At 36.5% G+C, this 27,162-nt stretch overlaps 2 protein-coding genes across 2 annotated transcripts; one reads left to right on the top strand and one right to left on the bottom strand.

Annotated features, from left to right (window-relative positions):
- Positions 1-83: 83 nt before the first annotated feature.
- Positions 84-16,286, bottom strand: tmc1 (transmembrane channel-like 1). Its single transcript, XM_079871067.1, has 20 exons — positions 13,175-16,286; positions 12,446-12,469; positions 11,884-12,364; positions 10,801-11,004; positions 10,639-10,729; positions 10,460-10,541; positions 10,226-10,332; positions 9,995-10,093; positions 9,346-9,488; positions 9,064-9,208; positions 6,314-6,508; positions 6,051-6,230; positions 5,757-5,909; positions 2,700-2,828; positions 2,554-2,621; positions 2,214-2,453; positions 1,528-1,653; positions 1,362-1,440; positions 910-1,003; positions 84-692 (listed from the first exon to the last, which is right to left on the bottom strand). The coding sequence occupies exons 1-20, from the start codon at positions 13,209-13,211 to the stop codon at positions 460-462; spliced, it is 2,910 nt and encodes a 969-aa protein (XP_079727193.1). The 5' UTR covers positions 13,212-16,286; the 3' UTR covers positions 84-459.
- A 2,466-nt stretch (positions 16,287-18,752) lies between these two features.
- zfand5a (zinc finger, AN1-type domain 5a) lies at positions 18,753-25,368 on the top strand. The gene is made up of 6 exons (XM_079871066.1): positions 18,753-18,928; positions 20,944-21,102; positions 21,513-21,612; positions 21,758-21,861; positions 24,253-24,384; positions 24,474-25,368. Exons 2-6 carry the CDS (start codon positions 20,946-20,948, stop codon positions 24,620-24,622), a joined length of 642 nt encoding a protein of 213 aa, XP_079727192.1. The 5' UTR covers positions 18,753-18,928; positions 20,944-20,945; the 3' UTR covers positions 24,623-25,368.
- The last annotated feature ends 1,794 nt before the right edge of the window (positions 25,369-27,162 follow it).

Below are 27,162 nucleotides of genomic sequence, written 5' to 3'. Positions count from 1 at the left end.
CCAATCACTTTCCACTGTAAATAAGACACACGTGTCCACCTCTGTGTAGCTCTTAGAATAACATATTAGTCAAACAAATGTTTACTTTATCTGATGCATTTTAATAACTAGTTGTAATTGGCATGTAAACCAACAATCAAGAAGTATTTTTTCTAAAACTAAAAATATATATAAAACATGAGTCAAAATATGAAACAAAGCAAGAGATGAAGAGTTTGACCCCAGTTTGGCCAGTGTGTAAGAAGAGCAGTCATTTCTCTTTCACAGAGACAAGACTTATCAATCTAGAGTTACATAGTCACATTAAGCATAACTGAGACATTCATGACATGTGCGGCAGGCCTGGGCACAGTATTTATACTGAATAACAATATCAGCAAGAAATAAAATAAGTGTCATATAAGTGCCAAATGTTGTGTATGCAACATAGAGATTCACATCTATTTACATCTGTGCTATTTATCTCTTGTTTGAGTGAGAGTTTTTCTGTGGCTGATGTGGGTGACCTGGAAGATGTCCAGATGATGTGTGTCCCCGGGATGCAGGGGCTCTAGTAGTTGTGTGGGTCGCGGTGACGGGAGGTCCAGAGTTTTGAGTATGCTGACTCTGTGATGTGTGAACAAAGCGACCGTTCTGCCCAGCTTGTCTGTGATGCCCTGCTTCATCTAGGCTGCTGTTTTCTTCATTCACTCCTGAGAAAGAGGAGGCAGAGAGACCTTTCAACTGCTGTCTCAGAACAACACTGTTATACAGAAACAAGGGCATGTTGTTTTAATACTGTGGCCACCTGTTGCCCAAACACAGCACATTAGCTCTTCAACATTAATGGAAAGTTTCCCTGCACTGGTTCCAAGATGCTGTCAAGTGCACTGACTGATGGGAGCTGTGACCCGTTCAATGTGCTCTCACCCAAATCGGAGGCGCTGTTGCTGCGTTGTTGCTCCAGTTCATTGGCTGCCTTTAAGGCTGCAAGTTTGTTCTTTTTCTTGTTCTCCTCATTTTGCTGTAAATGCAAAATTGAAGAATTCATTAACATGAAAATAAATGACAAGTAACAGTAGTGAGTAGATCTATGTCCAATTATAATAAAAAATTGAAATAATATAAAATATATTTAGGTCTATGTGAAATAATAATAACAATAACAATAATTAGTCATTATAATAATTATTAAATCTATTATTATTATTATCATCATCATTATTTATGATAACTCAATGTTAGTGCTTCCACCTAGTGGTAAGTTTACATAATATAATCTGCTCATTTACAGGGTTAGTAAGAATTTTCATCTTTGGGTGAACTATCCCTTTAACTGACATTTACTGTATTTGAACAGACATTTGGTCTTCCCAACTTACTGTTTGAAGTTTCTTTTTCAGCTCCATGTTTACCCTTTTGTATGTTTTAGAAGTGGACTGCAGATAATATATTGCAAGACTAAAATAACAGAAAAAACACCATTACACACATCTTTATAGAAGTAAAGGGAAAAACACATAGATGGATTTAAACATTCACACTTACACCAAGAGCAGAAGAAAGGGCAGCACCAGTCCGGGGTTCGAGGCATAGCTGAACACTTTACCGAACCAGGCAGGGAAGTCTGTCTCTAGGGTCTCCTGAATCACGTCAAACATGCGGTTTTTCCCACTGCAGAAAAATCTCTAGTTACTATAAGTAGCCTAGGCTAACAAACGAATAAGTAAGATGGATTCAGCCTCGTCAACTGGCTCCCTGACCCTGAGTCAACTCCTGAGAGGGGGATTTATAAATATTTGAATTCTTTTATACATTTTTATGTTTATTTTTATCTTTTAACTTTAGTTTATTTATGTCGACTTTAAAAATAAATAAAAAAAATAGGTAGGCTAATGGTACCCGCATTTTGTGCGGATTTTAAGAAGAAAAAGGATGTGAGAAAATTGTAGACTTGCACTCTGCTGCGCTCTAGTGTTAAAGATCCGGTATTGCAAGATTTGACTTGTTGGCAGACCTCCACTTTTAAATTGTACTTTTGAAATAAATACATATAATACATATATACATACAGAAATAGCCCATTACTCTTAAGTCTAGTTATTTGTATTTATTCTTAATTTAAGCTTTCACCACACTGACCAATTTCTGAAACACCATTACTCAGTTCTTATGCTAAACAGACCTTCTCCATAATCCCCACCATTTCTGATTCATAAATTAAAATTTAAAACCTGAAGGGTCCACAGTCGAAGGAGGGGGGAATGGTGACAATGGTGTATATAGCAGGCAATGTAGAAAGGAAGAGGATGACCAGCAGCATGGCCATGTAGAAGTTATTGGAGCCTGAAGCTTTGAAGACCCGTTCCTGAGGCACATTACAGCACATCACCGCCCAACACTGCAGGTACATGGACACGTGAAGCCGTAGAAGATTTAATGCTGGAAGACATGGAGCGTAGAACGCCCCCATCCTGGCACACACACAGACAAAGATTTGGTGCGATTTAGAGATATACAGGTTTCATTCGGAAAGAAAGAAAACATGCTACATAATATGGTGATATTTCTCACCAGATCATTCCCTGGTTGAAGATCAGCCCCAGGACATTCCCACTGACATCAAACTCTGAATAGGACGGCTAATAAAGAAAGCAAAATTCAGTTATGAATGAGAGGGAATCCCTGACACTGATTCTGCATGTGTTGTGAATACTCACAAAGCCAAACTCCAAATCCCAGCACCAGCAGTTGTTTAGGAATCGCACCAGTACGGCACGGAAGAAATCCCCAATAAGCAGAGTGATGTAAGTCGTCATTGTGTCAGAAATGATGAGACGAACAAACTCCTGTAGACACAGAGGATGCTGATGATCTCTAACGACTTGATGTAAAGCATCACAACATTCATTTAACACTTTATTTTAAAACTTTGTAGTTAACTTTTTTAGGATTTGTTCAAACATACACTCAATAATTGTAACTTTATGCTAACTAGAAAATCAAATTAATGCCAAAGCAGTTGTACTTGCTTTTCCATTTACCAAACTGTATTTCGTCTGAAAATAATGTTAATATTTTCCAATAATTTTAATGAAATGCTTATATTTACAAATATTATACTTGCAGTACACTACCATTCAAAGTTTAAAGCCGGTAAGTTTTTTATGAAAAAGTCTCTTATGCTCACCAAGACTGCATTTTCAAATCAAAAATACAGTAAAAACAGCATTTTTAAATATTATAATTTAAAATAACTCTTTTAAATATATATTAACCCTTTCCCCACCAGCAGTTTTGAAAAAAAGTTGTGCGCTAGCATTTTTGATAACTTTCACAAAAGTTTCATGGCCCCAGAATACTTGTTATTAAAATCTGAACATGCAATATGACCTCTACTTTTAAACAAACAAAAAACTTTTATTCTAGCTTCATGCATTCTTTTTTATCAAAACTTGAATGTGGGTAAGTTTCAAAAAAGCTAAATTTTTAGCAAAAAGCTGAGAAAATCGCCTTTTTGTCAAAGACTACGGTTTGGATCAGATTCAGAACAGTGATGCGCGGGTTGATCCGAAATGAGCGGGTGCCTGCGGTCACCCGCGGTTACCCGCGGTTACGAGTCATCCAAAAATATTTTTAATGATATTCGGGTCGCGGTCGGTCGGGTCGTTTGAAATAAAGATGCCAATTAAACCTTTGTAATTTATATAGTACTAGAGAGCATATGAGCGGAGTGGAGCGGTGAGAATCTCCGCTCATCATTGCTCACGGAAATGTTCGCTCCCCCGCTCAAAGCTACATCAGGCTGCCGCTCATCATCGCTCAGCGCTCAACGCAGTTTGCTCCGCGCTCCACTCAAATAAAGGAAAAAAAAAAAAAATCTACATGTATATCACTTTTAGCTTAGACCACAGCCTTACCTCCTAAAGAACTAATGAGCAAGGAAGGAATAGGAATATAGCCTACTTACACAAAGTCCTGTAAAATTAAACGAATAAATGGGCCTAATAATATAAATAACAATTATATAAACAAAAAATATAGCCTAGCCTACATAAAAATTTTAAAAGTAAAATTACTATTAGGCCAGAATTTTGATAAGTGAACTTTTGCGCAACGCGCACGATTAAAATGTAAATGGGCGTATATCCATTGTACACACAAACTGCTGTAAAATAAAACGAATAAATGGGCCTAATAATATAAATAAAATTTATATAAACAAAAATATGAAAAAATATACATTAACGTTTTAAAAGTAGGCTAAATTAGCCTAACTATTAGGCCAACATTCTTATAACTGAACTTTTGCGCAGCGCGCAGGATTAAAATTGAAATGGACTTGTATCAATTGTTTGAATATTACGCTATATTTAATTTACACTTTGTTACAGGTTACCGTATTCAATTTGCTAACCTTTTGCTTTCTTCCCAGCGTGTTCACATCACACTGCATGTTTACGAGAGATGTGTCTTTTTAGATTCCAAAATGAATCTTTACTGACTGGAATGATGTCTCCACATTCGTTTTCTTCTACCACATTATAGTTAGTTTTATATTATAGTAGCCTACACCTGTGACTTCTTATTTTCCTTTTTGAAGTAGCCTACTTTTTGAACTCCATTATTGAGCCGAGTTTTGACTGAAAATAGAATCCATCTTGCAGTCATCAACAGTAGACTGAGTCAGGCTTGACTGAGCATGCTTCAGAATCGTGGTGTGCGCGGAGCGAAATTGGAGCAGGAAATAGGGCGACGCTCCGTCTTTTTAAAAATGCCGCTCTGCGCTCTGTCCAAAAATGCGGGTCAGGAAGCGGGTCGGGTACAATATTTTCTACTTTTTTTTTTGCGGTCCGAGTTGCGGGCGGGTTAGTTGAAACCGTCGGTCGGGTGCGGGTTGTTTATACATTGACCCGCGCATCACTGATTCAGAACCATGATCAAAACATTGGCTGCATCCGAAATGAAATCACATACTTAAAGTTAAAATGTCAGCGTCACATGATCCTTTAGAAATCATTTCAGAAATCTGATTTGGGGCTGAAGAAACACATTGATAATAATTCAAAATGTTGTGCTGCTTGAAACCGTCGTGTGTGTGTTTTTAAGGATTCTTGGATTAATAGAAAGTTCAAAAGAACAGCATTTATTTGAAATAGAAATCTTTTGTAACATTGTAATGTATGATACATTTAATGTATCATTGCTGAATAAAAATATTAATTAGTTAAAAAAAAAATGAAAGTGACCCCAAACTTCTGAACTGTAGTTTAATTCAATGTAAATGTGTCAAATAATTGAAATGTGTAAATCTTTAAAACAGGCTGAAATGTTTTTAAATTGTATAAGTCATTAATAGTCATCTCACCAGTGTCTTAGACTTATTTTTAGACTGCTGTGTAAATCTTCAATGTTAAAATACTTTGCCCTCTAACATTTTAATGTGAAATGAAGTAAACCGTTGCAGATTGATTAACAGAAAAAAAAAAGAAAAAAAAAGTGTAAACACTGTTGGTCTGTAGCACTTGAGCAGCCCAAAATAGCAGCATCACCTCAACAAATGGCGTGATTTTGGGTCAGGAGTGGGACTGCTTGTCTAAACAATTCAAGATGGGGTAGTGTTTGGGAAGTTTTTCCAAGTGTATACTACATTTTTCTCACTAAAGGTTGGGTTAGGAGTTATACAATACTTTGTAATGCTGCTTTGGAATGTATTGTGTTCCAGTTGTACTGGAATTTGGATTATGAAAAGAGCTTTAAGCACTCTTCCCCAGTACCTGTCCCACCATGGTCTCCCAGCAAGGCCCTCTTGGAACATCAGCAGGGTGCGCTGTGATCGGAGGAGCAGTCGAGTTGTCTGGAATAGTCCCGTTGTACAGGTTAGCCTGCCATATTGTCATATTCTTCTTCACAATCTCCTCTTCTGCCCTCTTGAAAATATGTGACAGTTAGGAGAATAAATGACCTTCATAAGAAGATGATTTAGCACAGATTCTGTGGCAGCTGGACAGAAATAGAAATACTGAAAATGGGACTGCGAGGGCTTTAGCCTTTGTTAAATGAAGCTCTACCTTTAGTTGGATGGCATCCATGAGAGCGATAATGAATGTGTAGAGGTTCCCCAGGAAAAGGGCGAATATGCGTCCCAGCTGCCACTGGAGGGCGATGCGTGGATGATAGTTCTCTAAAGTGCTGATTACATCAAACAGCATCGGACAGAACATTCCCAACAGAGACATCACCATGTTCACCTGAATGTATGTAAAACCATGCAAAATTCATTTTTATTGATTAACAAGAGGATTACCATTGTGCATTGTTACATGAGTCTGACCTCATTCCTCTCCCACCAGCCGTATTTCTCTAGTCCCTCCAGAGCGAACTTCTGAGACCTGCGTACTACAAAGTAGATCAAGTACCCACTCCCTGCCAGACAGCAGAGCACCAGGAAGTTGGCCAGCACTCTAAGGAATCTTGTAAGGTGGATGTTGTCATCTTTTCTGCTCTCTTGCTCCTCCACAATGGTCTCCTGTTAAAGTGCTGAATTTATTATGAAGCCAAGAGACGCCATATTAAAGGGGTCATCATACCATTCTTTTTTATTATTGTTTATTTTGAATTAAATTTCAGTTTTGACAATATGGGACCTTTAAGACTTCTGTGTAAATGCTTTCTTTGCATGTGAAGGTATAAGCAGGTATAGCCTAAGTTTCTGAACACTGAATAGCGTCATTGATGTAAATGTGGCATTTATTAATATACTCGTCTGTCTGATATGAAAGCCCATTTCAGAAAAATCATAATTGGGCCATTCTACAGAATTGGTGCAAACTGCTGTCCCACAAACAAAAAACACATTTAAAAAGAATTTAAGTATTCTAATTTGAGATGTTTACAAAGATCCTTCTATTATCTGTTGAATCCCACAATAATATTAAACATATCAGTAAGCTTAATATATATAAAATCATAATGTATTGGGTACTTTCAACTGGGAGCGGGCTGTCCTGAACCCTAACCCCTAAATTTCAACTTGTGAAAATGATATTGAAATGTTTTTTTTCTTCAATTTTTTTCCATTGTTGTTTTTAAAAATATCTTTTTGATTTCTTTTAAAAAGTAAAAAAAAAAAATATATATTTTTTATATTTTATTTTTAAATCATGAAACTTTATGTAAAAAAATGTGTCCCACATTTTCATGTCACTACCGAAACAGTATGTGTTTTAGTCCATTGGCTGAGACTGATTTTAACCACACATTTTTGATCAGGAAATATTCCTGTGACCCTCTTTCTCATAGCCTCTCATTCATTGTAGATAGGTACCATCATGTTAAGGGAAATGTGTTCAAAAGTCTGAAAAACTGTGTAACTTTAAGGAACTTCACTACCAAACACCTTTTTTCTGCAATTAAGCAAACTTTTTTGGGTGTAATTCCATAAAATTGAGTTTTTATGTGTGAACAACTTTTCAGAACTGTGCTAGGTAAGCTTGTGCTGGTTATCATCTTTGAGCTAGGCTAAGTATCTCAAATTTGTCACTACCCAAACAGTCACTACCAAAACATGTGGTGAAGTTTCGGTTGTGATATCATGTTTTTTGTGTGTGTTATTTGATCAAATGTAGTTTTTGTGTGTCTGGTCAGAACTGTGCTAGTTAATCATGTGCTGATTAGCATCTTTGAGTTAGGCTCAAAAGTATCTAAAATTGTCACCACCGAAACAGTCATAATCAAAACATGTCATCATTGTTTTGGTAGTGACAAAAGGGAACACATAATCATTTATTTGGGGGAAATAAACTAAATTTTAGTACAGTTATGCATATCATTAGTATCTTAGTATGTTTTATTAGTGTTTTAGTATGCGAGTTAAAATTCTGTAATGTGATGTGGTCGCTACGAAATCATTACTGTCACGACTGAAAATGTGCCATCATGACTGAAACATGCATGTTTTGTCTAAAATAAAGTATATTTAATTATCAGCTAATATGTTATTATTGTGTTTGGTTCAATGTAATGAATCCTTAACTTTGAACTTTTCCTTATCAGTATGATTAATTTAATGCCTTTTAAGATGAAAGATTGGATTCAAAATACAACAAATCTTATAAATGACTCTTGAAATATTGTTAAAATTGTAATTGTTATTGATTTACCTCTGAAAACTTATTTTAAAAATAGCAAAAATATATTTACAAGGTAGATGTAAACAAAATATGAATAGGCCATTAAGGCCAATAAAAGCCTTCTTATTAAATTATTTATTATTGTGTTTCGGTAGTGATAAATTTGGGGAGAGGAAAAATATTCCTCAAAAATAATGATAATTAACTGCACAATTACTAGAAATGTGTACCTTGGATATTATACAATTTGCATACATACAAAATTTGTGAAAAAAGTCAAATGTTTTCCAAGACGTTTCCAACTCTGACTTTGAACCAATTGTGTAGAATGGCCCAATTATGAGATAAAAGAAGTTATGACATACTAATTATGACATAATTTTTAATTACTAGATAAAAAGTCAAAGCTATGATATCACTATTATTATTATGTATTATGGAATAAAAAGTCATCATTATGACAAATGTCGAAATTATGACAAAAAGTCAAAATTATTAGATAAAAAGCCATCAATATAACATCAGTGTCAAGTCAATTTTCACATAATTAATTTTTTTTAAATATAATTTCATATTTTTGTCATAGTTATGACTTTTTTCATAATGTTAACTTATGTCATCATTTATAACTCAGTCATAATTAGAATTCTATTCTCATAATTGTGACATTTTATGTCATAATTATGATTTTCCAAGCATTTTCTTATGTGGTGGAATGAGCTTTCATAGGGTCTGACATCAGAAATCCAAAAATAGCCATTTTTGCAGCTCCTTGTCAGTTCATGGTCTTTTTATAAATGCATTACAGCTTTGATACTTACAGAATCTTTTTTATGGTATATCAAGTTCTTTTTTTAGAGAATTTTCATTCACATTATAAGAATCCTCTATTATGGACAAAATGGACTTGGGCCCAGCACAAGGGGGGAAATAAAAACAAAAAGAAACACACCTTAAAGCTTGTGGTGATGGAGGCAAACTTGTTGTCTGCTGTCTCAGGATTTCCAATGAGATAATCCCAGCTAGTAAACGTCTTCCAACTGAAATTAAAGCTGGTGTCATCTCCGCCACCTTCTTCATTTGCATTGCGGGCCATACTGTTCAGTAAAAGTGTGGAAATCATTAAAGAAATGTTTTGTGTATGAACTAAGAGGCAGAAATGTGCTTATACTCAGCATCTACGTATAAAGGTTTCTGATACAGTAAGACTATAGAATAGTCTGTCATCACTCACGTCCTGATTACCACCATGTAGCTATATGCCACTGTGCCCACTCCCACCAGGAAGTAGGAGAGGGGCATGCGGAACTTGAGCCACCCAATGGCCCGCTGGCTGTTGTAGTAGCCATAGAAGAGGACAGAGTACTTAGCATAGCCCTGAAAAAAAAAGAAAAGTACTGGACTAAGATGCAAGAGAAATTATGTACTTGGATGGTGAGGTATTTACACTATATTGTTCAAAAGTTTGAGTCTGTAAGAGTAAAATATTAAATATTCATATAATGTAAAATAAATGTTTTTCTATTTTAATATATATTTAAATTGTAATTTATTAATGTGTTGGTAAAGCTGAATTCTCACCATCATTACTCAAGTCTTCAGTGTTACATGGTCCTTCAGAAATCATTCTAATATGCTGAGTTTGTGCTCAAGAAACATCTCTTATTATTATCAATGTTGAAAGATTTTTGTCAGGATTTTTCTTTTTGATGAATAGAAAGTCCAAAAGAAGCATTTATTTTTAAATATAATTTTTGTAACAATGTAATCTCACTTTTAATCAATTTAATGCATCCTTGCAGAGTATAAAATGATTAATTTCTTAAAAAAAAAAATCATACTGATTTTTAGAATGGTAGTGTATAATCATATAGACTCTTTACCCCAAAATCCCATAAGACTGCAAAATTCATGGCACTGGCCTCTTCCACTCTGGGCACTGTCTTTCTGGGTAAACTGCCATACGGTTTCCCCATAAGAGCCTGGAAAGTGAATACATTCATAGATCGTGATACATTTAAGAATTAGCTAGTTACATTGAAGGAAATAACGTGGTGTTCTTTACTAATATCTTATATAATTTTAAACTTTGCAGGATTTAATATATTTCTCACCTCTGGAACCATCACCAGCCCAAACGTCAATCCAAATAAAATCATATTGATGCCATACATCCACCTTAGAAATATGAAGTAAGAAGCAACTGATGAGCCAAAATGGCCTGTAAGGAGATAAAAATAAGTTTGTATATGAGAAAAGATAAGGGGGGGGGGGGGGGGGATGCAAAAAAAGGAAGTAGAAAAAAACAGCAGGAGAGAGAAGTAAGCTCAAACTAAAAGGCGTCACACTTTCTATTTCCTTTATCTTCATCTCCCATGGGATGCACGCAGTCTTGAAGTTCTCAAAGTCGCGCTGAAACTTCATCCATTTCTGAAATCAAAGTAAAAAAGAAAAATGATGATCACTCTGAAGCTGTAGAAGGACATCTCCAGCTCCATTAGTTTCATAATGACAGTCATCTCCTCACCTTCATCATCATGACCTTGTAGGCATAGAGCTTTCTGCCTTTGCCCTTTCCTAGAGCCCCTTCATATTTCTCCACAAACTCCTGTGACTCCCTGAGACAGAACACAAATTGCTGGCATTTTGAAGGCGGGTGTACATACACATAAAAACAGCAGTGACGTACCTAAGGATAACTAGTTTTTTCCTCATGGGCCAGGGCTTTCCTTTCAGTGTGGCGATTAGCTTTTTCCTTTCGTCCACAGCTTCTTTTAACTTTTCCAGCTCCTCTGGGGTCAGAGACCCCAAAACCCCCACTGCCTGATTGTCCTTTGACTCCGAGTCAGAGTCGGACTGAGATTCTGACTCAGATTTAGACTCAGACTCTGAGCTGGGAGGGAGAAATGGATGCAGGTATGCTGAGCGAGACTCAAACGTCTGAGACCACAAATGGGATGCTTGCTATTTTGTATTTTTCAAATTCAATACAACATATGCAATACAAATGACATCTATATCAAAACCATTTCAGAGAATAGTTGAATTGAAAATTTTACATGAATTTCAGAATTGTAATAAATCTTAATTTTGCTTTAGTGCAAAATGTTTTAATGATAAAACAATATAAAATAAAAACAACTGAATATTATATTATTATTTCCTCACTTAACATCATTGAAAAAAATTGTCTAAAAAAACGTATTTAAACAAACTTTTCAGGTTTCTATTAAAAAAGACTCCATCTAGTCCATAGTGTGCATAGTTTGACAGAAGTTAGTTGTTATACATTTATTGATTTTAGGGATGCACTATATATCTGCCATCATATTGGTATCTGCGTTTATTTTTAATGCTATCGTTATCGGCCCGGTAAGAAAATTTGGCCGATATCTTAAAGCCAATAAATAATGGATTATTCTCCTTCACCTGCGACACTTGAGATGCGCACTGTTCACCATTAAGGTTTTTGAATTGCTTGAAATATGATTGGAATGACTTGAAAAAGGAAACGTGCAGCGCAAGTCTATCATATAGGCTTAGGCTACATAAAATTATAATGAGAACATTATGATTGTGTGCTTGGGACATGGATGTAATGATGAGACTTTTGCTTTTGTAATCAGGCTCTCAAAAATTATATAAAAATTTGGACCAATATATGGATTATCGGCTTTCAAATATAAAGAGTTATCGGTATCGACCAAAATGTTCATATCGGTGCATCCCAAATTAATTTACTAAAATGATTCGCAAAATAAAACAAACTTACATAGTTTCTGGTCTCTTTATTTTCTTTTTCTTTTTCTTTTCCTTTAAGGGCATGTCATGACAATCTTTGTGTTTTGTCTTTCCATGCTTTGCATCGTCCTCCTCATTTGCATGCTTCTTTCTCTTTTTCTTCACATCTTTTTCCTTCTCATCCTCCAGCTTCAGTGTCTTAGTTCTTTCATTTTTAATGTTCTTTTTCTCCTTTCTGGATTCTTCCTCAGCCTCCTCTGCATCTGCATTCTTTCTTCTTTGCTTTCTTCCATGTTTTTCACCCTCTTTCCTTGCTGTTTTGTGCCGTTTATCGTGCTTCTTCTCTGCTCTTTTAATGCCCGCCTCAGTTGTTCTCTTCTCTGAAGCTCTTCTGCCAACTTCACTATTTCTCACTCTCCTCCGTTTGCCATCTCGTGTCGCCTGCTTCTCTTTACCTCCCTCAAAATTTTCCTCCACTTCTACATAGTAAAGGCTGAATTCATTGTCCTTCCCTACAAAAAAAAGGTTTGTACATAGATTAACATACAGCACAAAATAAAAACATGCATACAGAAAGCAGTCAACCTTCCTACCTTCATCCTCCACCTCAATGCTCACTGTAAAGGCAAACAAATAACAAAAAAGTAAAAATAATGGACATAAGTTCCAGACATTGTTTAGAAGACATTGTTAAGACCTGAAAGGTCAGACATGTAGGGTTCCCAGCAGCTGTTCAGCGTCTGTTGTGTTTGACCACAGTGTAACCAGACCGGTAAGTGCTGACCGGGTCATTACATGCTTAGCTGTGTTGCACAATAGACACAATGGTGCTTTTCATCTTCAGTGTCAATGCAAACTGTCCTCTTACATGGGGTCAAAGGTCAAAAGAATGAAAGTAATGTTCACATACACATACTTAAAGTTCATATTTTCTGCATGAGCATCTTGGTATTTAGCACAGCTGAAATACATGATTAAGTCAATAGGTTTGCATCAAAATGAAAACAAGGCATCAAATATAAATAGCCTTTTAAGTAACTAAACATTTCAAATAATCTGATCAGAATAAAAAATCATTATCAGATTTTTAAATATTGAGACAGACTGTGTAAAGGAAAAGACAGTATGTCTTTGCTAAGCTGCTAATCTCTGCATACAATGTTACATTAGTTTTTATTATTAATAACAAAAATTACAATTAATAAATTGAAATTATAAATCAGTTGTTAGTTGTGGTTTAACACTGATAAACACAAACATCACATGTTTAAAAATGGTGTTAAAAATATATCAAAAACACAGAAAGTAATAATCATCTTTACCGTCACTTTCAGATGCGATGAGTTTATGCCGTGGCATCCTCCTCTTGAGTGGCCTTCACTCTGTGACCTCACGTGTGTGTGTCCATGCATACAGGAGAGAGAGTGAGTGAGAGTGAGAGTGAAAGTGTGTGTGCGCGTGTGTGAGTGATGATGATGATGTAGCATTGGACCATGGCCTGATTGAATAGAACCTGGAGGGTGATGAGTACCGTGCATGAAGAGTTCACTTTTTACTAGCATTCAGCGACCTCTCCCAGGAACAATAACCAGTCGAAACTCTAGAGCCTCTCAATTTCACCCCTTTGAATTATTCAACAGAATTATGACTCTTTTTTCAAAAAGAAAGGAGGTTACACAGTACCAAGCCAAAATAGATGATGATGGTCTAATGACTGACTATAGAAAGATTGAAGAGGCAGATAACAGAAGATTGGCGCCACAGGGTCAGTGTGAGCTGTACTTCCACTTATAGTGCAAAACGTATACATAAAACTTCCTACTTATACTGCTTCAGTTTGCAGGAAATAGTACAATCATTTTACAAATAACATACCTATGTAATAAGATTTAAGAAATTCAGATTGTAAAAGACTTTTACAAAATACATACATAATGGACAGCTGACATGACATCATGTTTTCTCAACTTTCTCAATATATCTCAATTTTATTATGCAAAGAAATATGGAAGTATATTTCTCAGTATATGCCCACAGTGTTTTATGTTGTTAAAAATCATAAAAACACATCTGGCATGAAGTCATAGAGGACTTGTCTACATGTGATTCATAAAAAATATGGTGTTGTTTGTTAGTTGTTAGTGAATGCATTAGGTAACATTAACTAATGGGGCCTTAGTGTGAAGTGTTACCAAAATAATTTAAAATGGTCCCCAACGTTTCCTGATTTTGAGGCAGGCAGTTTTTTCTGCTACACCTTCTGAATTTGACTTGGGACCAAATGCTAATCGTTCAAATAAAATACCCCCCTCAGCTTAAATTGTCCTGCAGTGTGAAACTCTAAACTACATGAGCGATGCAGTGCTACTGTATATCAAACAGCGTACAGTATCTGGCTGGCACATTAGAACCAAAGCTGTCATACAACAAAGACTAAAAACAGAAAGTCTGGAAGTGTCTGTGGAGAAATTAATAGAAGATAGATTTTGCCTGAGGTGTCCTGTGGGATAATGCTCCACAGAACAGTAGAAGCATGGAAATATTAGAGGTATGGAAAAGGAGAAAAAGAGCTCTGTAAATAAACCTTGATATGCTGCCATATTTAGCTGAATCTTATTAAGGTTGTCTTTATCTTTCTTATATTGTGCCTAAATTATCTCAACAATATTTAATAAAGGAATTAGACAGATAGAAAGAAAAAAGAAAGAACAGAACAGACCAATAATAAACAGAACAGATGATACTGAGACCAGAAGGCAGTGGTAACCTTATGGTTAAGGCATTGGGACGCTAATACTAATCAATGGTGGGGATCAACCAGTAATTTGGATTTTACTGATGGAATCTTATAATTATTACATCCTTAAAATTTCACCTATTTCTCTTTGCAACTAATGTAAGGACGATGTTCAGTGCATGTGATAGATATAGCTGTAACAAAGAAGTGAGGTCTATCTCCAAAGCTGTATCAAACACCACCAATATTATTTGTGGATTCCTTCATTGCTGTTACACAGCCTGACCACCTGATGTCACTAAAGATAAACGTTTGAGGCTGTTCTGTTGAAATGAATGAGCAGTCTGGGGGAATTCAGATGATGTCAGCCTACATTGAATTTTCAATGTTTGACCCATTTCTGATGCGCATTACCCACCTAGTCAGCAGATATTTACATTTACACAGCGTATTCGTGCATATTGTGTCAATATCTGTGCGTGTGATCCCTGTGCTTGAGTGTCTACCTCAGTATTTTTCTGTTCGCCCTGCAGAGAGCTAGATTGTTTTCCTCGGCTAAGTTTAGCAGCACCGTTTGGGGATTCCATCTTCGGAGGATTGACACGGGCTGTAACTGTATTCTGAGCATGTTTCCTTCTCGCCCCCTCATTCCCTCAGCCACTGGCACACCTTTGATAAGAGAAACACAGAAACGTTCCTCTTTTCCCAGTCATGTCTTAAGAAAAAGGTTTTTCATATCAGGCTACTTTAACAGTATTTGACAAAACCTACAGTACGTACAGTACTGTACAAATAATGCTAAAAAGACACCATAAAGAGCTATTTAGCGTCAATAGACGCGTGACTAAAACTATGAGCTGGCAGCTTTTATTTGTGGAATGACTCTGTTATGAGTCACATACACTAGTGTCTCTTTTTTTAATGTTGTCATCAGAACCGCCCTCAGCTGAGGTGATCATGTGAGCCGACGCTGCTGTTCTGCATTCCATTACTCTGAAGAATCCTATAGTCAGGATATTTAATATCATGGGTGGATGAAGGTTTATATTTATAGAAGAGCTGGTGCCCTTACTCTCACGTTTTCATTCAGGTCGTATTCTCAGTAGCCTACTGCATGTCCAGGAAAAGCAAAGAGTAACCTACCCACTGGAAAGATGATTCATTTCTATTTTGCACTCTTCGTTGTCCATTTGCTCAAGGTACAGGACGAAACTTGTGATGGGGAAATTGTAGATCCTGTGATTAAATATGGATGAGTGTACTAGAACATGAAGAAAACTTTCTAGCATTACATACTTCATGTTTGTTTACATCACATTGGTGATAGAGGACTAAACCTATTCACACTCACGGCTGCTGACTGGTTTGTAGGCTACTGTACTCAGACAGTTTTCCTCTGATTGTTTGTTCATTTAACTTTTTTAAATATTTTTTAAACAGAATCAATACATTAATAAAGCTGTACAATTCATAAGTATAACAGGATTCAATAGCTTTTGACTGAAGACTATCATTCTCTGATGGATTAATTAATTAATTTTTTTTTTAAGTGGAATATGTCAAATTATGCATAGATGTGATTTCTGAAGACATATTTTAAAAATGTTGACAGTTACAAGCAGGGTCACTTTTATATAAAATAGTAGAATAAATACACTTATACTGAATAAACACACTTGTGAAGAACTGTCAGAATATTGGGTACTTTTGAGCAACTGAACAACAAATCTCCCTTGAGGAAGAAGAGCCAAAGTGAAAGCATACTTGAAACAACTACAAGGGCAGGAAGAAGCTGTCAAAATAAAGTGGAGCAACTGACAGGTAAATCAAGGCTGGTTTAAACAGCGCATTTTATGGATTTAAATTCTGCCATTCTAGAATACTGGTAATGTGTTATTACCTCATTTCAGTGTTATTTTAAACATCAGTTAAAGTTTTGATTAACATTAATATTAATATCAATAATAATATTGAATTTGTTATTTTAATTTTCTTTTATTTCTATTTTAAGTTTTAGTCATTTGATATGTGTTTTTGTTATTTTATATATAATCTAGGCTATAAATCTAATATCTAGTTTTTATTAAGATATTTTGTATTTAAGATTTATTTCGAAATTTAGCCTTGGCAACTAGCTGAAATGAAATAAGTTTAAATTTTATATTTATTTTATTTCAAATAACAAAAATGTTTTTTTTTATGGTTTTAGTTAACCATCATAACCCTGCGTCACTGATAGTTTTCTATATCGTTCCATAGTAAAGTATTTTGTTTAAAAAATGTAGCCTATTGTCTAGCAGTTTTCATTCATGACCTCATGAAGAATAAGCAGTGTGAGTGTATGTGTTTCTTTGGAGATAATCCAATATACGTTCATTAGATCATCATTGCCTTAAGGTGAAGACACACTTAGTGTTTATGAGTGTGAGGATGTTCAGAGTGTTTATCTGATCCTGATGCTGTTATGGGCCAACACAAGTAAGCCAATGGCACCAGCAGCTGTTACAACTCAACTTTATGACACGGTTGGCAACCTAACAAACACTTTATGGCACAAGAGGTTACTTAAATCACTGTACACTATAACAAAACATTTCATGTGAGTGTTATTTTTGTATTTCAACTTTGTATTCAGTCATTTTGGAGCTTATCACTTAAAAGCATAAATAGACGAAAGGAAGGAAAATTACCTTACTGTACAACACAGTCATTGTCTAAATATACAATATCTTTTTGTCCACCATGTTCCACGATGAAAAAACATATCTAACTAATTAATTTCCCACAGCCAAGAATGGTATAAATGCAAAACTACTTCCACTTAACTGGCTAATAAAGAGCAGTTATATATGCAAATAAGGAAAACATTATATTATATTAAGGTGGATATCTTGAAAACTTCTGCGAAATGTAAATGCAGTGAGGTTTTGTGTGCTTAAGGATGCATGCAGATAAGACAGCATTTACACATTTACCTTGCACTGAAGAGAGTGACCTACTGTATCTAAAAATGCAAAAATCACATGTTTGTTTGCCTTGTTCTCACGTTTGACTTGGGCTTGGATCTCTACTTCAGCCCTGACACACCAAAAACATCAGTTTAAAGGAAAAACATGCTGTAGATTAAGCCACTCCCCTTAGCATATTGGCACACACAGCAAATGCATGCAGACACACACAGACACGGTGTGACAAACCAAACTTAAACTAGTTCAGGCAGGTTTATTTCCCCTATATTTGCAGCTTTTAAACTCGTCCCCCTCCTCCACCTCAAACTGTTCTCTTCACAAACAACCATGCGGCTTCTGCATTTGCTCATGCAAAGCCACCCTCAGGACACACTGAGTTGGGTTACACTGAAAGGAATCTCCCTCACACCAATGCTCATGGGTTCATGCAGTTCACATGTTCACATGAGTGTTTGCTGACTGACACCTAGGTATGTGTGTATTGAAAAACATGAGAGCTGTCAGCATCTCCAAGAACAGAAGTAACAACATGAATGAACTTCTATGAAATAAGATTTCCAGAACGGACAGTGTAAACATCTTTTTTACACAGGCTGCTCTGAACAGGCCTTAAACTTCACTGTTGTCCTGACAGAGAGTATATCTAATTAATCTTCCACTTATCAATTTATCTATCTACATTTATATTTACTTACAAACTAATTTTCATAACATTGTTTCAGCAATTGTAATTCCTATGTGAATGCGTTTCTGACACCCTTAACCAGTCTGTGTAAATGCACCACTTCAGATGCAGTTCCTGTGCCACCTTTGCAATGTAAAGATGGCATCAGAGTGTCAACACATGGCAAATGTTGTAGTGCCAACAACAAAAAGAGCTGTGATGCAACAGACTGGGACAAACAACACAAAATTGGTCACTGATAAATGTGGAAAGAACCAAATAAAAATGAGAATATAGGACAACAAGTAACCGTTAAATCAATTTCATGAGCCTGTTGTTGACTTTGTCGGTGTGTCTTCAGGCTTGGGAGACTTTCATCAGGAAGGTTTGAATTCGTCATCAGTGTAGGTGGCAAAGGCAAACCTTAAAGAGGATTGTGCCCCTCTTTGACTTCCAGGCCCCGCCCCCATACGTCGAGTGACCAATGAATACCTGCCTCGACGTGATGACGCTATCAACCACTCCCCTTTACTAAAGAAGGAAACAAACAGAGTGAAAGAAGAGAGAGCTTGGGAGAGGACAAGAGAGGAATTGACTTATTTACATCACCGACACAAAGCCTCGGGAGGAAGACAAACTCATTTTCGAAGAGTCCCTGTTTTTTAACCGAGGTTCATCGACCGATTAGATTTTAAAATCCACCAAGGTAAGCACCGCAACGTTTTTTGAATTTAATTTTAGGTGATAATCTGAGGTTTGTCGCTGTGATCACGGAAAGACTGGCTGAGGCTGACCCCGAAAAAGGGAGCGATTAACGATTACCGATTCAGAACGTGTAGCACAGCGAGTTAAACCGCTCGCTCGGATCTATAAACGCCAGGGTTGCTCGAGGTATTGAGCTTTTTTTGTTCTACGGGTGGATCCCTAAAATAACAAAGTGTCCCAAGTTGTCAGCAGCACCTTCATGAACATCACAAGCCCCAGAACGTGACTCGCCTCTACATAAAACACAAGACACGGACAATCGCCAACTTTTTTTCCATCTTGTTCATTGATTTGGAAGTCGAATTGCGACTATCGGTTCTTAAATCTTTTATTAATTCAGAATTTCAACTGTGGTTTTTGAAACAGACGCACAATCCAACGGATTATCTTCATTGTGCGGTGGGTTGTTTATTGTTCGACCCGACCGTGCCCTTGTAAATCCAAGGAAATCTCATTTAGTTTTTCGCGTTTTCCTGCTCTTATGATACTAGTAACTCAGACAAACAGCTGGCTAAACCAGTTAGCTTTTTGTTTCGGGCTTGTTCAAAGGGCAGATTGTCTGTCTGGGGAGGAAATCCTGGAGCAAAGGGACAAAGAAGGAAGATTAAACAAAGCCAGAGCTGCTTCATAGTCGCGATGGTTGCGTTTGGATGTGTCATGATGTTTGATGTCTTGCTATTTTGGGCTTTTACCTACCTGTCTATTTTTTTCAGTCCTCTATAATCCACCCAGTTTAGTTTGTCTGTGAGATTCGACAAAGTAAGCTGCCTACCTAGGTAGCCACGCGCTTATGATGCCCCATTATGCTGTCTAGATAGTCAGCTCGCCGGGTTTTGAGACACAGTCTGTTATTAGTCATCTAGACGGTTTAATGGTCTGTAATTCTCGGTTGGTGAAGGTTTAAAGTTGTTAACCCGCCAGCATTGACTAGCACGAGTGTTTGTGAGCGGTTATCAGTGGTGTGGTGTCGGTGCCTTGACTTCCATGGTTGATCACGTGAACAATGTCCTAACAACATTTGTGTGCTTCTTTTGCTTAAAAATATTATGAGAGTCTTAGATGTCTTACCTTTACGGCCTCCTGAAATTGCATATCACGCTTAACACCCACTCGTTTGTTTAGTCATGGTTAGGTGGGAGAGCTTGTATCGTGCTGTTTTATGTGTACTTTATTTTGGGATACCGACTTGAAGCGAGTTCAGTTTGGATGTGGCTAGAAATAGATGCAGCTGAACTCTGTATTAGTCCGGTCAGACGGTTGACTTCACTGTAATTACTGTCCTGAGGAGGGTGGTTGAAGAGCTTGTCTTTATTTTTGGCTGAGATAAAACAATGCCTTTTAATTATGGGGCAGTGTATTCACGCTTAGAGACTCTAGAGAAGTTTAAACCCGTTTGCTTTAAAGGTGCACAAGGTGACTTTTGTGCTAATTATTTTTTACACAAAGAAATGAGTTGTACTTTTGTTAAATGTCATTAAAATGACGTACATTTACATGAGATAAGGATAATTTTCTAGAAAAAGTTATTTTATTCTACATGGAGTGGGCCCCCTCATGGGTGCCGCCATGTTGAGGTCACATGACCAGTTGTTACTACTAATAAAAGTATGTAATTTGCTTTTTGGGAGAAAAAATATTTCTTTCTTTACAGCATATTTTATTTGGTATGTTAATATTGTTTATTGAAGTAATCTTTACTTGTTTATTCACTGTATTATACATACACACACTATGGTTCTTATCATAATACATATTTGTGACCTGAACATGGCAACATCCATGATGGGGACCCAGTCCATGTAGGTTAAAACGGTTTAACAGCTAGTTTTTAGCTGAGTGGACCTTGAAAACAATAATCTCCTCTACTCATTGCATGTGAATGTAAGCCAACCACAATGCAGTCATTATTAACAAGACATTCCTGTTCTGTCTCTTTTTTCTTTTGTGATATATTAGCAATGGCCCAAGAGACAAACCAGAGTCCTGTGCCTATATTGTGTACCACAGGCTGTGGTTTCTATGGCAACCCCAGGACCAATGGCATGTGCTCGGTGTGCTATAAGGAGCACCTGAACAGACAGCAAAGCAGTGATCGTAGTCCCATGAGCCCCCTGGGTAAGTCGCACTGAAACATTAACCTGTTTGTCTAACCTCCTGGAAAAAGCTCTCTCTATGGTTACAGACCACACAAACAACTTGGTTATACCATGGTATAAGGGCTCTCATTCATTGCACCTCTTGGAGACGGTGACATTAAAGTTGTTACAGCTATAACAGACCGCCATATTACTGCTTGTAAGACATTTCAGACCCACCTGCACCCAGTGATAGCTGAGTTGTTTTAGAGCTTAATATTTTTCTTGAGGTCTCTAGCTCTATGTTGGGACTTCCATGAGAAACTGTAATAAGCTGCACTTGTTTTGTACTAGGCAGCACTGCTTTGTGTCACAGGCCTTTTGTATACTGTAGCACAGCTGCACCTGTGCACTGTTTGTGATTTGTGTCTTTGTGTTCTGTTGGACCAGCTGGCAGCCCCTCAGCAGAGGCCTGTGCTATACAGAGACTAGAAGCCAGCATAAACAAAGCAGAGGCCTCACCTGCACCCAGAACAGATACCATGAGAGAGTGAGTACTTCACATGTGTGTTTGTTGTTAAACCTCAGATTGAGAAAGGATGCATTTTATGTTCAGCTGCTTGACATTACAATGATCTCATGTGTTTCAAGAAAAGCCAGGTGCTGAAACCCCACTGTTTTTTTGTTTTTTGCAGAAGTATTCCTTCAACCTCCTTACCGGTGACACAACAGATGACAGAAATGAGTATTTCTAGAGAGGAAAAGGCCCTTTCTCCTAAAACTGAGGCTATTGAACCAGGTAATTGCACTTAAAAATGAAGTAGACATACAAAGCTCCTTAACACAGGGTGTTTCAAACTTTGTCATGTCGACAAAATGGACTCACTTTCTGAAATATAAAGTATTTATACTTAATATAAAAAATATTAAGTGTGATTTCTTGCAAAGACAACTGAATTAAATAATTGTCTCTAAAAATGTATATAAAAAAATTGTCATTGTTGCAAACTGTTAAAATATACTCTAGAAAAGATTAGCTTTTTATAAAGTTTAATCTGAGATTTGATCTTTTTTTTTTCTTCCACAAAACTATATGTAGATTCATACTGTTAAAATGTGGTGCTGTCATTGGAAAAAAAAATATTGTATTTGATCTCATGATTTCTCACCAGTATTTAGAAAGCAGAATGAAATGTTAAATGTAGTAAAATTGGTAAATGTAGATAATTATGCTAAACAATGTTATATACAGTACAGGCCAAAAGTTTGGACACATTACTATTTTTAATGTTTTTGAAAGAAGTTTCTTCTGCTCATCAAGCCTGCATTTATTTGATCAAAAATACAGAAAAAAATGTAATATTGTGATATATTATTACAATTTAAAATAATTGGTTTTCAATTTATTATACTTTAAATTATCATTTATTTCGGTGATGCAAAGCTGAATTTTCAGGATCATTACTCCAGTCTTCAGTGTCACATGTGACATCCAGTCTATCACATGATCCTTTAGAAATCATTCTAATGTTCTGATTTATTATGAGTGTTGGAAACAGTTCTGCTGCCTAATATATTTGATGAATAAAAGGTTAAAAAGAACTGCATTTATTCAAAATAAATTTTTTTTTTTAATATAAATCTTCTTTATTATCACTTTTTATCAATTTAACACATCCTTGCTGAACAAAATTATTGATTTATTTAAAAAAAAAATAAAGAAAAAAATTACTGACCAGTAGTGTATATTGTTGTTATAAAAGATTTCTATCTTGAAAACATTTGCTGCTTTTTTTTTCTTTTCTTTTTTCTTTTTCTTTTTTTTATTCATCAAAGTATCCTAAAAAAGTATCACAGGTTATGAAAACATATTAAGCAGCAGAACTGTTTCCAACTTTGATAATGAATCATCATATTAGAATGATTTCTAAAGGATCATGTGATAGACTGGAGTAATGATCCTGAAAATTCAGCTTTGCATCACCGAAATAAATGATAATTTAAAGTATAATAAATTGAAAACCAATTATTTTAAATTGTAATAATATATCACAATATTACATTTTTCTGTATTTTTGATCAAATAAATGCAGGCTTGATGAGCAGAAGAAACTTCTTTCAAAAACATTAAAAATAGTAATGTGTCCAAACTTTTGGCCTGTACTGTATATTGTATACATTTTTCAATTGTAGTCTTTTAAAAGGGCATCTGAATAATAAAGTGCAATGTAGTTTTGTCAAAAATAAAAATTTTTGATACATATCAATACTGAAATATCTTAAACTCTCCCAATACTCATTTTCTGCAGAATAGCTTTCTCGCTCTCTCATCTCTCAGTTGATGCACAAACCCGCCTCCCCTCACTCACACGTTTCTTTTGCTCTGGATGAATATTGGTGCTGTTACAGGGCTTGAATTTAAACTTCAACTTTTTAAAACCACTAGCCACAGTGGCTGGTGAGCAAAAAAAAGTTAATGCTTTAGCCCTGATCACAACCCTTAAAATAATGTTTAAACAAATTGTGCACCGGGGGGGATTTATAATGTCTGTATTGGGATTTTAAAAAAAAAAAAAAAGTCTGACGAATGTTGGTAGACCAAAACGGTGCCATCTAAATATATTTTACATTTTTTGCTGCTACAGCAGTGAGCAAGATGACTTTTATTGGTTTTATCACTTATCACCATTCCTGCAACCATTCAGGTGTTGCAAGGTGTGTTTATTTATAAGACTCTGTTTACAATGTCAATCTCAAAGGAAGTACTGAAGTGAAGTTTGTGGTTGTTGGGCCTTCAGGCAGTAAGCTCTCTTTTGTCAGTTCCTCTTTTTATTAAAATGAACTTCTCTGCTATAAATTCAATTGCTAACATGTCTTCAGAAGTATTTTGGCATCATACACATCCGTTGTTTAGATATGTACTCTTATTGTCAGCCCAGACCCAAGAACAAACAGAGCCATCTTTGGGTCTGCTCCAGTTTTAATGCGAGTTCATGCAGTGTTAATAACTTCATCCTGACAGAAATTGGGACTTTGGGGTTTGTGGCAGAGCTTATTTTAAGGAACAGCCCTATAAAATTGTGACCATACTCATTTTCCTTTAAACCCCACAAACTGCTTCCAGAATCCACCCATGCCACATTGCAACTGTTTTATTTAACAATCCTTCTTGTCTCTATTCTTCCCACAGTTATAACACAGCCCACCTCCTCCTACTCCCCTATCGCTGTGGCTCAGGGAAGCGACGAGGACAAGATCCCAGACTCCATCAAACCTAAGAAAAATAGATGCTTTACCTGCCGTAAGAGAGTCGGCCTAACAGGTGAGGCTCATGGATTGGTCATTCTGTTATTAGTTTGACAGTCATATGTATCTATGAACGGAGGTCTTATGTTTTCTCTTGTTTTACAGGTTTTGACTGTCGATGTGGTAATCTGTTCTGTGGAATTCACCGGTACTCTGACAAGCACAACTGCACGTATGATTACAAGGCGGAAGCCGCTGCTAAGATCCGTAAGGAGAATCCAGTTGTAGTTGCCGATAAGATCCAGAGAATATAAGCTTTTCCCTCTTTCTTCAAAAACACTGGTGGATAAAATGGACGACTTGAAAAACGGACTTGTGTTTTTCGATCACCTCAAGAAGAAAACGAGAGAACTGTACCGCCTCGTGCATGAACGATCTGACAGATTTTGGTTTTCTAATAGGTATTCATTTCTTTCCGTTTTTTTTTTCTTTCCCCTCTCTGTGGTGTTTTATGCTAGTTATTATTGCAAATTCTTTTTTTCCCCTAAAGCATAGGGACACCTTTTAGGAAATTTTAGCTGTTTTTTCTTTTGTTTTTTTGCTTGCTCCCGTCCTCATGCAATGGGAGTGGCAGATACTCTGTGCCAAAACGTGGCCGTGTAGTTTCTGAGTAACTAGTGTTGTTTAGCCTTTTGTCTTATGAAAGACGCTGGATTTTCAAGAGATGTGTCAAAGCTCTACCTGATGGTGTGTGCTGCATGTGTTGGTCTGTTAAACTGCAGTTTGTCATTCTAACAAAATCACTTGGAAGGTGGGGCCGCCCAGTCGTCAAGGCCATTTTTTTTAGCATTATTTTAGAATGTGAACTTGCTACTGTGACATCATACCTTTTCTTTGTTTTAGAATGAAAGATTGAGATTCATCTGTTGTAGGCAACTCTGTTCCCACATTCTAGAACCAATAATCCTCCAATCTGTCACAACTGCGCTTTAGAGTTTCAGTGGTCTGGGAGTTTTAATTTTGTCAATTTTGTGTGAACATTACGTCGACTTTTTAATAAGACTGTGAGGTGGTGCAGTCGGTTTCCGTGTGAGCGTATTTGTGCGCACGGGGGGAATTTTGCGCACAAGCCCTTCTTCCTGTTGTCAAAACGAGATGAGCTGACCCTCCTTAGTGCATTTGCAACACCGCAATAGTATACGCATACAGTCAGACCCGAGTCTGTGAAACATTGTTCTTTTTTTTGGTTTTGAAATGCACTCACAATGCACCTGTCATTTTTGTGTGTCTGCATATCTTAATGTAAGCGAGTCCGAGTGCATATGTTGTGTATATAAACGTCTTTTCTTCTTTAGGGAGTGAGGTTTCCTTAAAAAAAGATGTAACTGTTGAGAGTATGTTGAATTTCAGCCTTTAGTTATATGCAAATTTGTATGAAAAAAACAAACATTACTATGTTCATATTTATGTATTGCATTTAATCCTTTTACCTGGCATTAAAAAAGTATTGTAAATAAAAATATACAGAGAGAAAATATACAGTCAAGCTGTTCTGTTCATTTGTTGCATTTTGGGGAAAATTCCTCAACACCATGCAGATAATTAGTCATTTTTAGGCATTCTTTTACACTGAATAAAAAGCTTATTTGAAAGCAGAGGGCCCAAACTGTGGATTCCTTGACACCTGTATGGTTTTTCAGATGTCGTTTGTTTTGCACACCTGTCCCGGCTGCTGACGCAAAGACATCCTGTTTTGACGACAGCTGTCCTGACAACCTTTAGCACTTCTGTACTCGCAACCAAAGCAGATTTGACAATCCCTGCCTGACCTAGTAACAGCTGGAGAGGTGTGTGTCACTTTTAAGGAATGACAACAGGTGGTGTGGACCCTAAGTGTCAGCCTCATTCAAAAACACAGGATATACTTTTCCTTTCTTGATTTCAAAGTACATATCTATCCCTTGAAAGAAAATGTTTTTGTATCATTGTCTGACACAGTCTAGTCAGTTTGTGTTCTTGTCAGACTCTGACTAGTCAGCGTCTGTGGCCGGCTCTCAGTATTTGTACAGAGGGGGCTGAGCGTTAAGCCGGTCTGGGTGGATGACTTCACAGTGACGGGTGGTGACAGATGTTAAGGGCAGATGACTACGCCACTGTGTGTAGACGAGCGTCAGGGGGAGGGGTACACTGAGGGTACAAAGAGTTATTCTGAGTGTATATTAAGGCAAAGTCGAACTGGAAAGTGAGATGATTAGAAATTTGTATCATGGGCAAAAATAAATGTGGCTTAATTAAAAGCAGGATGTAGGAATAGTTCAGCAGGGGAGAACTATTCACAAATGTTCTTCTCACGTTAATCCTTGGTCAAGTCAGAGGATGTAAATTGGCTTCACAGTCATGAGTTTGGCTGAGGAGAAGAGGGCAAGGCTCATGACCATGAGGCAGAGGAGCTTAAAGAAAGAGTTTCGTACGAAAACTAATTATGAAGCTTGTGCTGGAAGGAATGAAATGAAAATGGTCATTACAAGAAAAAAGAAGGGTTTGGAAAGAAATGTAAGAGAGAGGACAAAAGAGTGGAGAAGGGAAGGAAATTGGAATACATTGACCATTATTCAATAAAAAGTAATGTATATATATAGTTGCAATTGAAATTATTCAACAAATTGCATTGCAAATCAGGTTTATTGGCTAAATTTACAAGTCATTCAACACAACAAAGGTTTCCCCAAATTTAACTGAAAATGCAACTTTTAATGATTTCTGCAGTTTCAAAATTATTCAACACAGCACAAATCTGCAAAAAGATGTTGTCTCAGCACACCTGAAGCAACTAATCAAGGGCTTCATTAGTTGG

The sequence above is a fragment of the Squalius cephalus genome, assembly GCF_949319135.1.
Source record: "Squalius cephalus genome assembly, chromosome: 5".
NCBI lineage: Eukaryota > Metazoa > Chordata > Actinopteri > Cypriniformes > Leuciscidae > Squalius > Squalius cephalus.
Note: the sequence above shows the minus strand (reverse complement) of the source record. Positions and strands in the feature narration are given on the sequence as shown.